The sequence below is a fragment of the Pristis pectinata genome, chromosome 1 (genome assembly GCF_009764475.1).
Source record: "Pristis pectinata isolate sPriPec2 chromosome 1, sPriPec2.1.pri, whole genome shotgun sequence".
Classification (NCBI taxonomy): Eukaryota; Metazoa; Chordata; class Chondrichthyes; order Rhinopristiformes; family Pristidae; genus Pristis; species Pristis pectinata.
The window spans coordinates 93,114,708-93,128,744 of NC_067405.1; the positions used below are offsets into that span (position 1 = coordinate 93,114,708).

Sequence of the window (14,037 nt, forward strand, 5' to 3'; positions counted from 1 at the left end):
TGCCATTTCATATGACTAAGCTTATCAATTTAGTGGTACTTAGGCAATGATCTAGTTCATTTTAGTATTCTTACCTTATTCAAATGAAGCCCTAAGAACCAAAATCTAGAACAACGCTTCAATACAGCAAAGCAGAAGTTGTGAAAGGTACCCAATATTACCAAAGTGAGGCTTGCCTGTTCAGGTGTTTGTAAAAGATCCCAATGCATTACTCAAAGAAGAGGGGAGTTCTTCCAAAAATACTTAAACTGGATGCCTACCCTCTTGCTGTATGTTAAATCAGAAACCTAAAGCTGATTATGTTGAACCTGGGGCATCGATAGAGCCATTTTAAATCATGAAACACTGACACGGCAAAGGGACATATAAAATACAGTAAAGGAAGTGACTCGAGACAAAGAGCAGAAAGAACCATTTCACAAGGAGGATTGAGAGGCTTTTGCACGCCCTACCAAAATTACTGATTGAAGAAAAGATCATCTCAATAGTTAAGAACAAGTGAGATAAGTGATTGACAGAAACACAGGATTGAAACCATGAGATGAGTGTTCAATTTGGGTTCTCAGAGTGCATAACGCACTGAATGGGGGACTGAAGATGAAGGGAGATCTCATCGCAATAAAGATTTTGATATAATTGCAATGGTTTTTGTCAATTTGAGGAGAATTTTTGAAAACATCAGACAAATGAAAATGGAAACTGCATCTGCAAATGCTTAATAATTTGTTTTGAAGATGCTTTACAAATATCAGAATACGTACCGTTTCCACCAAACACATGAATATCGAATTGTTCACAAAGATACATCACAAATGTATTTACTTGCGGAAGCAAACCAATGAAGAATATCACTGGGAAACATAGAGTAAAAGCTATAAAGAGAAAAGAAAATGTCAGTAAGACACGAACATAATTAAGATTGACTACAGATATTAGAAAACAAGTGAGAGAATGCTAGGTGTTCCAAATACCAGCAATGAAGCCAGGAGGGGAACAAGCCATCTCAGTACTCTTTGTAGCTGAAGTTAACCAATGCAGGTAAACCTCTTGTGCTTTAATCTAAAACATATAGGTTCATTTTTGGCACAAAACTATCAGATATCAAGGGTGACACTGGCACTCCTAACAGCAGTCTAGATTATAAAAGAGTCACGCTTTACTAGGATTATTACTGGCACTGGATATATTTTTACAACCAAAACAAATATTTTACAATGATTGTAAAAGAAATTTCATTCCCCTCCTTGAATCTATGCTACTGTTCTCCAGGGACTACTCATCTTATTTCTCCCTCTTGCTCCTCATTTGGTTCAATATTATGCTTTTTAAACAGCCATTTAATTTACTTTTCAAAGAATGAATCAGTCTCTGATTCAATAATAGTTAGTTGATCAGAAATCATCTTTTAACCAGTCACTATACAAAGGAATTTATTTCCTAGCCTTGTCTTCATTCCACTTCTGCAATCATCTTGCACTCTGAAGGTTTCTTCTCACTACACTTAAATCAAACTATAGGTTACAATCTTTCACGAAACTGAAAATTTTTTATGAAGGTCACCATGAAGGTCAGTTATGGTGACCAAAATTCCTTTTAACTTGTCTGCGTTAAATTGTGCCTTCCAAATGATGATTGCCGGCTTCTAACAGAGTCATAGAGAAATACAGTGTGGATTACAGGCCCTCTGGCCCAACAAGTCCATGCTGACCGTGGTGCCCACCCATCTGGTCCCAATTTTGTGTGTTCAGCCCATATCTCTCTATGTCCCGCCCCTCCATGCACCTATCCAAGAGCTTCTTAAATGATGCTATTGTACCTGCCTCAACCACTTCCTCTGGCAGCTCATTCCATATACTCACCACCCTCTGCGTGAAAAAGTTGCCCCTCAAGTCCCTTTTAAATCTTTCCCCTCTCACCTTAAATCTATGCTCCCTAGTTTTGGACTCCCCTACCCTGGGGACAAGACTGCTACCATCTACCTTATCTATGCCCCTCATGATTTTATAAACCTCCATAAGATCAACCCTTATTCTCCTACACTTCAAAGAATAAAGACCTCACCTGCCCAACCTCTCCCTAAAACTCAGGCCCTCCAGTCCTGGCAACATCCTCATAAATCTTTTCTGCACTCTTTCCAGTTTAACCACATCTTTCCTATAACAGGGTGATGAAAACTGTACACAGTACTCCAAATGTGGCCTCACCAACGATTTATACAACTGCACCATAATGTTCCAACTCCTATACGCAATGCCCTGCCTGATGAGGGTAAGTGTGCTAAATGCCTTTTTCTCCACCCTGTCTACCTGTGATGTCGCTTTCACTGAACTATGAACTTGTACTCCTCGGTCCCTCTGTTCCATTACACTCCCCAGTGCCCCACCATTCACAGTATAAGCCCTATGCTTTTTTGACTTTCCAAAATGTATCACCTCACACTTTTCTGTATTGAAATCCATTTGCCACTACTTGGCCCACTTCCCTAACTGATCAAAATCACCCTGTAATCTACGATAAACTTCTTCACTATCAACAATGCCTCCTAATTTTGTGTCATCCGCAAACTTACTGATCAAGCCTTGTGTATTCACATCCAAATCATTTATATATATGATGAATAACAAGGGTCCCAGCACCGAACACTGCAGTACACAACTAGTCACCAGCCTCCATTCTGAGAAACAACCTTCAACCACCACTCTCTGCTTCCTACCTCCAGGCCAATTTTGAATCCATCTAACCAGCTCTCCCTGGATTTCACGGGACCTAACCTTCCAGACCAGCCTACCATGTGGGACCTTATCGAAGGCCTTGATAAAGTCCAAATAGACAACATCCACTGCCCTATCCTCATCTACTGTTTTGGTTACCTCTTCAACTAGCTCTAAAAGGTTCATCAAGCACGACTTTCCATGCACAATGCCATCCTGTCTCCTCCTAATCAGACTCTGTCTATCCAAATGCTGGTAGATCCTGTCCCTCAGAATTCCATCCAGAAACATCCCCACTACTGACATCAGGTTGACCAGCCTGCAGTTCCCTGACTTGTCCTTGCTACCTTTCTTAAACAATGGAACAACATTAGCCACCTTCCAGTCCTCAGGAACTTCACCAGTGGCTGAAGGTGAAGCAAAAATCTCCGTAAGGTCCTCCATAATTTCCCCTCTAGCCTCCCACAATGTCCTAGGATGCACTCAGTCAGTCCCTGGGGATTTATCCACCTTAATGTGTGGTAAGGCTGCAAATACCTCCTCCCTGGTAATATGAATGTTCTCCAAAACATCTCCACTAGTTTCCCTTATCTCTTGAGCAACCATGATTTCCTCCTCAGTAAACACAAAGGAGGAATATTCGTTAAAAATCCCACCCATCTCCTGCAGCTCTAGCCCTGCTGATTTCCAAGGGGACCTACTCTCTTCATAGCTACCTTTTTACTCTTTATATAGCTATAGAACCTCTTGGGATTTTCCTTAGCCTTACCTGCCAGATCCATCTCATACCCTCTCTTTGCCCTCCTGATTTCCCTCTTAAGTGTATTCTTAATCTTTTTATAGTCATCAAGGGATTCACTCATTCCGACCTCCTAAACCCAATGCATGCTTCCTTCCTTTACTTGACCAGAGCCTCAATATCTCCAATCAGCCATGGTTCCCTAAACTTTCCAGGTTTACCCTTCACCCTAACAGGAACATGCTGCCCCAGGACTCTTGATATCTCATTCTTAAAAGCCTCCCGCTGGCCATTCATTCCTTTCCCTTCAAATTGGCTCACCCAATTGACCTCTGTTCGATACTGCCTAATTCCCCCTAAATTCGCAAATTCCCGGGCAAAACATGCCTTAGAAAAAGAATCATTACCTCAATTCCAAAGATCAGACCCATAATACAAGATGATGCAAGACTAACATTTTGTGCTTTTATGCAGAAGATTTAGTTCAACACTAATTTACAGAAAACCTACTTAATAATGCCAATAAACCTCTACAGTTTACATACATTTTAAAAATTCCTTAACAACATCTATTAAGGAATGTTACAATACTGGATTAACTCACTACTGCTTTTGTTTAAAGTACTTACATTTCCTATTCCTGTAATGGTGACTAAGAACCGTGGCTACAAAGCGACAACCTCAGTCTATACTGTTCCTGTAAACCAGCAGGTTTCTCATTAGAATATACAGGGAATTAAGCTGTAGCTAAACATATGATTCTATTCAAACATAACATCTGGTAACTACTGAATTCTGTACTGGCAAAAAAAAGTCAAAGGACCAAGTTGGTAATGCATGTCTATCTTCTACAATTTTGAAGATAATTTTAATTTTATCCATTACTTTAAATTTTGTTCAATCTGAGTACAGTGTGCATTTGCAGCAATTTCACTGAATCTACCTCCTCAATTACAAGCACTTTTACACTACCTATGTCTGTTCCTATGTAATGAATGACATTTATGTCCCTCTCTCTTCTTTTACACTTGCCATTCGCATTAGGCTCCACAAATAGAAGACTAGGAGTTGGGAGGACAAGGAAAGCGTCCGTAGTTGAGCACAAATGGTAGAACAATTTGCGCATTTACTTTATTGAGAGGAGGTCTCTACCCATTATGATCAGAACCACCACCTTCATTAGTCAGTTTCTATGGAATATGGATGATAAAGAGACTTAAATTTGTTATTTTCTGCTCTTTCTCATTTAAAATCACAGTATCAAAACTTTGGTAAAACAAGCGATCAAAAGTGCCCTTCCAAGTTTTGGTGCACAGGCAATCCCCACATCACAGCAGCTCGGGTAACGGAAATTCATCCTCATGGAATTTACAAATCACTACCCAGAACTTGAAATGGGGAATAAAATTCACTTTCACAACATTTATATGGAAATAAATAAAACAAACACAAAATATGAAAACAACAAATTCTGTCACTCTTTACTTTTAGTCACTCAATACTGTGGGGCAATAAGATTTAGATATGTTGTCACCACAATGATTGGGTTGGCAGTCACAGCTGAGTCCCTCCTTTACCACCTCTCTCCAGTCCAAGAGCACGTGGACAGTCCTAGAGTGCAGCACTGCCATGCCCTTCATCTGCGGGGCATCTTCTCTGACACACTGCATTGTGGGGAGTCACAGCAACCATGGACAGGCTTTTGCACTGGCTCTTTGAAGTAATCCCTCAGCCTTTACTCCACGAAGTCACCACACTTTAATGTTTGTCCCCAAACACCTTCTCCACCACCTTTCTCCCACGAACCCCAATCCTCAAGTCCCATCCCTTTCCCTGATATCCCAACTTTCTGAACCCTTTCCTATTCCACAAGCCTTGTCCAAGTCTAACCCTGGCTTCAGCTGTTAAATAATGCTGGTAGATGACGTTGTCATCGCTGATAAAATGGCTTAATGTGAGAGAAACATCCTGTAGGAATGCATCTCCACTTATAACATGGGATTCAATGGATAAAGAGGGTTTGTGTTACAGAAAGTCATGATACGGACTGTTTTTTAGGAACGCAACCCCAAGGTAACATGGGGATCATCACTTTGCAGATTTTTTTTCAGTAGTAAAACAGAAAAACATTAAACTTGAACATTTCTATTTATGTAAAATATATGAGACTGTCATCAACTGCTCAATGTGCAAATTAAAAATGTAAATGTTAATATCAATATTTTCTTTTAAAATATGTCCTTTGAGGACAATTTAATGCAGGTTTTGAAGTGGACATCACTTTATGCAAATTTTTATTTATTAGCAAGAAGTCAATGAAACTGCCAGAGAAGAAACTTTATAAAGGGCGTGCTTCTACTAAGTCAGCACAATTTAAAACTGGTGAACATGATGCCAGAGTAATTTTACAATATAAAAACAAAATGCATAGGTTTTGTTGAACTGGAAGAGCTAGTTTGTAGGCCCATTAATTGGATCTTTAAAAGCCTGCCTTGCTTTATAAACCTTTTAAAGATAATTTTAATGGATTAGAAGATTTTTTTTTTCCAAATCCTCAAGCTTTTGATCCACTACTCCTTACCCATGACAAGATCCCTGGCAGAAGCCAAAAGTAAAGGGCTGGTAAAAGCCACTCCATACAGCTTAAATCTTGTTGCTGATGTATGTTTATTCCCATAATCCAACAGCCAGATCAGGCCACAGCATACGCAGAAATAGACAGGCCTACTGTAGGCTATAATCCGATTGTGACCCTACAGGAAAACAAAAATTGAATAAATGTCATTTAGCTGAAGGTAAAGGTTATTCTGTATTACTGATCTGAGACTTAACACCAACCTCAGAATGCTGAGTAAAGCCAAGAAAATCTCAACTACATTACCTGGTTGAAGTCATACTCTGTCCAACACACAAAACAAAATGCACCAAAGAAAAACACTTTAGATTCCGGAAATTTGAACTAAAAGCTGAAAACATAAGTAATACCCAGTTAGATGAAAAGTTATTATTACAGACCTGCTTCAATTCTATCCTGCTTCTTCCTCAGATGCTGCCTAACCTGCTGAGTACTTGTAGCATTTTTCTATTTTTACCATGAAGTGCATGAGGCCTTATAGACACTAGCAGTATCCCCATTGATGGCTACCAGGCAGTCAGTGTTCTGATTCATGGATCATTCACATGTTATCAGGGCACTGTAATTACTGAGTTATGTTCCATGTGATTCAAATTGAGCAGTGTGAGAATATCATCTCAAAGATTTTCATAATGCTGCATTGCCAAGTCAGATCAGAACTGAGCTCCCAAGTTACAATGGTGCTTTCATGTTGATGCACTGCAGAAACTGCTGTACACTATTAAAGTGGCAGTATTACTGTGCCCTACCAATTTAAAAAAAATCAAAATATTAATCTTCAAAAACAGAGAACTTGAGGACAGTAAAAAAAAAAGCAAACTTTTTCAAGAAGCCAAGTTATTCTGAATTAATCTAAAAAAACACCATTTAAATGATGATTAATATTGATTTCAACCCCGTAACAGAAAGGGAAAGGCAGAATGTTAAAGAAAGTGACTAGATTTCCAAGCAAAATACAAAACACACTATAGTGAACCATTGTAAATTATGGGGCAAATGTGTCGTACACATAGGCCACAAAATAATGTGTTTTTTTTGTTTGAGAAAATGTGGGCTTTTGTATGCTTGGAAAATAAAAAGTAAAGAGCTACAGTGAGAGAATGGCAGAAATATCTACCCAAGAAGATCAAGTCAATAAATTTTCCATTTTAACACTGCAAAAACTGAATTTTAACCTAGACCTTTGTTAAGGCAATTAATTGCTGTATTCAACATTAATTTCATGAAAGTATGATGAAATCATGCAGATTTATTGATATGATAAAACAAAGTTGTGCGAAGAAATGAACTGTCAAGTATGGCTTCATAGTTTGGTAATTCTAGATTTCTATTTTGATATCAACTTCAACAATTAACCACATCATCAAGCCAAGGATGATTACACAATTTTCCTAGATCTTCAACCACATGTTCATTTTGTGCTCACCTGGCTGATGAAAGTTGGTGGTATAGATGGAATCCCTTTCTATATCAAAATACATTTTGTCTACACCCAGGATGTGGTCTCTGTAGTCATTGTAATTGGAGTTTTTCTTTCTTGAAGATGGTCATGACTTTTGAGATTCTCAGATATGTCCCTCTCTTCCAAAATGTGGGAGACAAAGTTGTGAATTTATGTTGGAAGTACCTGTCTGCCAAGTTTTAGAACTTCAGCAGCGATACCATCTGCTCCAAAGGTCTGTCGTTTTTCATTATCATATGGACTTACTTAACTAGTATGACACAGCAAGAGGCCCTCCCTTTATTTCCCTGTAACTCATTCTCTCTTGCACTCCCATCAACACATCTTTGATTTTTTCTTGCCACTTACCTATACCAAGAGGTAGGTTGCTAGTTAACCTACAAGCACATCTTTGGAATATGGGAAGGAACCTGAACAATCAGAAACTCAAGCAGTCAAGAGGAAAACATGGAAACTACCCACTACACTTCCCTTATTTGGTTCCATGCTCCACCTTTCTTTTCTTTCAGTTTCAATCATCTGTAGCCTTTTGTCGCTTCCATCTATCGCTTCCCGGCCTCTGTCGCTATTTCCACTCTTCCCACCTCCATTGCCTGTCACCCCTCCTCACCTGGAACCCACCTAACACTTGCCAGCTCTTGCTCCACCACTTCCCCTCATCTCGCCTCCCCTCTGCCTCTCAGCCCGAAAAGTTGACTGTCCATTTCCCTCTACAGATGCTGCCTGACCCACCAAGTTCTTCCAACAGTTTGTTATTTGCTCCAGATTCCATCATCTGCTGTCTCTTGTGTCAACATGGAAACTATCCCCATGCAAAAATGCATGGGAGATTGTACAGCCTTTTTAACTTGTCATCAGTGTGGGGTGGCAGTGACAGTAGACTGGTCAGTGCTCTGTGGGATAGAGTCAAGGACAGAGTCTCAACTGAGGAGTTCTTCAAAGTGTTCCAGCAGTTGCTGATGGCCTCTCTAGCTCCGATAAGCTCTCATCCGTTCTTGGCCTTGGACTGTCTCAACAATGAAGAAGAATCCGTGCATATCCTGGGTATCAGTGAGCTGCTGCATCATCTGTGCGATTTCCACCACAATCTGTTCTTTAGATCATAGATCTGTTGGTCTTCAGGTGCCTGTGGAGCTGTTTTGATCACTCTGAGGTGTGATGGAGTTCGCCCACCAGGAGCACCTGTGATGCAGTTAATTAGCTCCTGGATCTCATTAAATCAGTCCTGGCGTAGAAGACATGGGCCTCTTCACAGGTACTAATTTTGACAGACTTCAGGGCAATCCAGGCACTGCAAAGGTTCTGAAGTTCCTGCTGGTGGGATCACCAGTTTATGAGGCATAGTGGGAGAACAGTTTTCATTACAGGTTACAAATTACAGAGACTTGAATTTTCCGGTGGCAACATTTCTTTGGTTTCAGCTGTTTTTGGGCCATACTGATGAAAATAACAGAGTGGATTAGGTGGCGATCAATCCCATCTATCAGCTGTGCACATTATGGCACGGGTGATGCAGAGATTCTTACAGACTCTCATTTGTACAACAGTATATTCTAATGACATAGTTTGATTTGTGGTTATATTTCTGGCAGAACATGGGATTGGCTATGACTGGCCTGTACTCAGCATTTTGTCAGGACAACTTCATTGGAGTTTTCCCTTCTGCCTATTTTTTCATTCATGCTTTTCCAGAGATTTGCATCCTTTCCAACACTGGGATTGATATTACCCATGAGGGTCAGTTTGTCTCCCTCAAGAGGCTAGGGTTTTCTCATTCAGGAATCTTGATAAAATGGCGAGAAACAAAGAGGGAAAATGAGGAAAACCGCACTTGAGGTTAAGATTTGGAATGTCAATCTGCAAGAGTGGGGACATCAGATTCCACTGGAACTGTTAAGTGGAGGACTAATTTGCAACAATAATGGGAAAAGAACAAGAGTGTGGGGACCAAATTGTCCTTTTGAATATCTGCCTATGCCGTAACGGGCCAAATGGTGGTGACTTGTTGCAATAGACTCTATGTCTGTGTACTACATCATTAGCAAAATTTAACCAACCCTCATGAACCCAATTTTCTTCAATTGCGTGCACTTGTTTTGGCTTTTAAAATAATGTGATTATTGAAAACCTAGCACAGTCATTGCTAATCTCCTGCAAGAAGTGATAGTTCTCCATGTAACCTGGCTTTTCATTAAAGGCAAGACCTCTAGTCCCATCATTATAAATGTTTCAAGTATCTTAACATCTACTCAAGCCATTACTTTAATAATTAAAAAAAATAACATCCCTGTCACGTCCTCATAAATATTATTTTCAATGTGGTCCTAGCTCTGCCAGTTTTCTACACTTGAGGTCTAACTGGAGACATTGCCTTCCACTGCTCCATCTGTCAAACCTCAGCTTCAATGACCAGATGCTGCAGACAAAACTAGATGCAATGTCCCAACTATGGCTGATCCAAACCTTTTCATGATCCAAATGCACATAGTTGTGTATTTCATTGAGTTAACAATATTATCAAGAAAAATCTACATTTTTTTATTCTTGGCTGCCTACTCATGACTGGCCAGTAACTATTAGCAAGCTCCCATTTTTTGTGGTCAACTGTGCCTGGAGGATACATGCCAGAAGTTGCCAGAACCCACACCTACATTAAACTAGTTTGTTTTCTGTTGATTTTTAAAAATTATGGAATTCTTTGCCACGTTAAGCTGTGGAGGCCCAATCATTGGGGGTGTTTAAGGAGGAGATTGATAGGTATCTAATTAGTCAAGGTATCAAGGGATACGGGAATAAGGTCGGATATTGGAGCTAGATAGGAATTATATTAGTTTAGCTCATGGAGCAGACTCAATGGGCCGAATGGCCTACTTCTGCTCCTCTGTCTTGTGATCTAGTGATCTTGTCAGAGTAGAAATCCTCTTTGGCATCCACAGATGCCAAGGTTGGTGCATAAGCATGTATTGTGGAGGGTCATGGCTGTCACGTGACAGCACTGCCCACTACCTGGTCGGAAGACACACCACTGCAAATCAAGGTTTGGCCCCACCCCACCCATCAGCGCACACTATTGGCCCCTTTAAGTACCTTTGTACTTGCCCTTGGGCCATTGGCCTTTGCAATCGATTAGTCCTTGCTGGCACGTAGCCATTGGCCCCCTGTAAATTACCTGGGCTGGACCCCCCCAGCCCTCCAACACTGTAAAGGGCGCCACGTGTGCTCGGCTCGCTCTCTTTTGCCATCTTCAAGGGACCACCCTGCTTCACTCCAAGCCAAGTACCGTGGAATGGCGCTGGAGAAGTCGTTGGTGAGGCGTGCACTGTTAAAGGGTTGGGAGCATTTTAGTTAGTGTCCCTAGTAGCATAGAGCCGTGAGTGCACTGAGCCAAGGGGTGGCGGGTATCGTATTGTTCTTCCTTGATTGTATGTACCTAGGTCGTTGTGTATGTGTGTGTGTATTTTATCCCTGGTGCGATTTTCCCACGCTCGCTATAAACCGTACGCGTGTGTGTTATTCCCGTTACCATTTTCCCACGCTCGTCTTTTGTAAATAAAATCATTTACTGCCAGACTGTGTTGAGAGTCCTTGCTTTTGAGACCCATCGAATCTGTTCTCTCACTCACAACAAAGTACTGATGACAATAGTGTTTGGTTTAGCATTAGAGGGACCAAGAGGACGATGAGTTGCTTCCTTATGCGACAGGGGGAGATGCCAGACTAGTTCATTTTTAACTGCAAAACCCATACCCTCAAGTTGGCGCTCCCCTTCCAAAGGAGGTGCACCCACTGCCTTGTTCTTTGAGCTTACCATCTCCTGCCTATAATGTCCCCTTCTGTTGGTTAAAGTATCTGGGAAGTTTCCAATTGGCCACTCAATGCTGTCCAAGTTGGTTAAAACCTTGGGAAAGTTTCAGCTGGCTGTTCAATGGTGACTAAAGTTGGATACGTTTCCCTGATAATATGAAGACATGTGATTGATTTCTGGAACATGTTACCAGAGGAGGTGATGGAATCAAATACAATTACTTTTTAAGAGGAATTTAGACATGCACCTAAATAGGCAAGGCACAGAAGGATACAGGCCTAATGGGGGAAAATGGGATTAGTGCAGATGGGCAAAAAGGTCAGCTTGGATATGGCGGGCCAGAAAGATTGTGTCTGTAGCAAAAAACAAATTGCTGGAGAAACTCAGCTGGTCAGGCAGCATTGACCATTCCTTTCCCTCCACAGATCCTGCCTGACCAAGCAGTTTGTTTTTGATTGTTTCTATGCTGTACAACTCTATGACACACCTGAAGAAGAGGATGAACCTGTCCCTATCAATCAGGAGATGTTGCTGAAGGACCCAATAATTTTCCCAGAGCACACTGGGAGACCGCACAATGTTTAAACCAGCTTTCAGACAAGAATTATCAGGCTTCAGACAGCAGAACCGCCAAGACTGGAGGAGAAATCTTAGGTCATTTATAATGCAGTGAATTGCAAATTAAATGCCCAAGTACTTGAAGCATTTGGTACTTCTGTTTTAGATGCAACAGAATAGTGCCTTCCGGTAACATTGTTTTCTGGCAGAAATCATCAGACCTGTCTCCACATAATTTCCAATTTGGTACATAGTGATAAGACAACTTTGTGTGCCATTTGATTCTGGAATCAAAGAGATCAACACAATGGTGACTAACTTTGAGTAAAGTTGCAATTTTTAATTTTTCTGCTCAGATGACTTGCTGGAAATAGTGATAACATTTAGGGAATTATGCAGATCAAGATTCACTGCCAAGAATTTCTGCATTTAGTTTTGAAAACTACTATCAACTACCCAAATGAAAATAGCTCAATGACTTGAGAGAATATTTTCATAGTATTCAGCTACAGAAATAATGGTCCCTGAACACACTGTGGTATTGCACGAGATTTATCTGGCCCCATAATGTGAAGAATCCCTCCAGTGTGGTGTGTAATAAGTCCTTAACAGTTTCTCAATTAAAATTGTTCTCAACATTTTTAACCTTAGTTTATACTTCTGTTCACGTACTTGATATGGGAATATATGTAGGAATATTTAAGGTGTTATCGACTTTCCACATCTACATGTGAACCTTGTATGTGTGGAATAATTTATAGAGAGAAAAAAAAATATGAATTGCCATATCTTTCATACCCTCAAGCATATAAAAGTACCATACAATTATGTTACAATGAGTTATAATTGCTTTAGTATCAGAAAAGTGGCAACCAATTTGGCACAAAAAGCCATGTGATAAATAACCAGTTACTCTATTTAGTCTGCAGCAATGTTTTAGTGATAAATGTTGGTTAGAACATCAGAACAATGACTTCATTATTCTTTGAGTAATGTTATGGGATCTTCCTTTTCATTGAAATGACAGCTTAATGTCTCACAGCAGCTGAAACATAATATCCACAACAACATAGTACTTTTTTTGAAAAAGCATTGAAATGTCAGATTAGATTAGATGCTCAAATCAAAGAGTATCGCTGGAAACAATAACATCTGAATTAGATGACACATTAAGTTTATTTCAATCTTTCAATTTACTTGACTTCAGCATCTCATGGAAGAACTGAAGGTTATGAAATCAAACGTGACATTATTCATAAACTACAACAGCAAAACTTTTTAGTAGTAACTTAGAACTCAATGGACTCAGAAGCACTGCAACATGGTATTTCAAAATAGCAAGTAAGGAAAGGAGATAGCAAAAAAACAGGATGGTGGATCACCCTATTGTTGTTTTTGAATGTCACCTAAAGATTGATATCTTCAGTTACAAGTTTCATAGACAGCATTGTTGGTTTCCCCTTGCTACACTATGTTGGAACTAACAATGGTCTCAATGTGACTTTCCCTATGTAAAATGTTGGCAGCTGCCAACATTCCACAAAGCAGGTTCAATCTCTGCAGCCATTTCTGACAGTGGTATACAAGCAACACCCTTCCTTCCATTTATAGTAGAGTATTGTTTCTGAATGAATCGGTACTCCAAAGACCATAAAGGGGGGGGTTGAAGAGTGCTTCAAGGCAGCCCTGCAGGAGGTTGTAACACATGAGTCCAGTCTATGAATGGCTGCACTTTGGGACTACCTGCAAACTTGCCTCTTCTGTCTGCTGCTTTAGGCTGAGAGAAAAGTAGCCAAAATGCTCTCTTTGAGTTTGGGGTCTGGATGATTCCCTGACACAGGGCGAGCAGCAAACAGAGTTCTGGTAGAGATCAGCAGCAGCAGCCCAGGATGATGCTTAGCAGCTGACAGTGACTTTGATCTTCACGGTAAAAGATTCCAAGTACATTAGCCAGGATGTGTTTGAGGTCGCAGTAGGTCATAGAAGAATGTAGTTTGAGTGTTAGCCATTAAAGAACACATTTTAAGGGGAAGGCGAAGAGGAGATGACTAAAACATGGCTGTTCTGTGATTAAATAAGGACCATCATTTTTCACACAAGTGAGGTTAAAAATATTAGACAAACCTT

At 40.3% G+C, this 14,037-nt stretch overlaps 1 protein-coding gene across 9 annotated transcripts in view; it reads right to left on the reverse strand.

Moving 5' to 3' along the window:
* pcnx1 (pecanex 1) overlaps positions 1-14,037 on the reverse strand; it is a 201,923-nt gene that overhangs the window by 65,884 nt on the left and 122,002 nt on the right. For all 9 annotated transcript variants that reach the window (XM_052031356.1, XM_052031302.1, XM_052031293.1 and 6 more), the window contains 2 exons: positions 6,032-6,203; positions 762-872 (listed from right to left, as the gene is read on the reverse strand). In XM_052031356.1, coding sequence (XP_051887316.1) covers positions 762-872; positions 6,032-6,203 — 283 coding nt within the window. The remainder of the gene's footprint in view (positions 1-761; positions 873-6,031; positions 6,204-14,037) is intronic.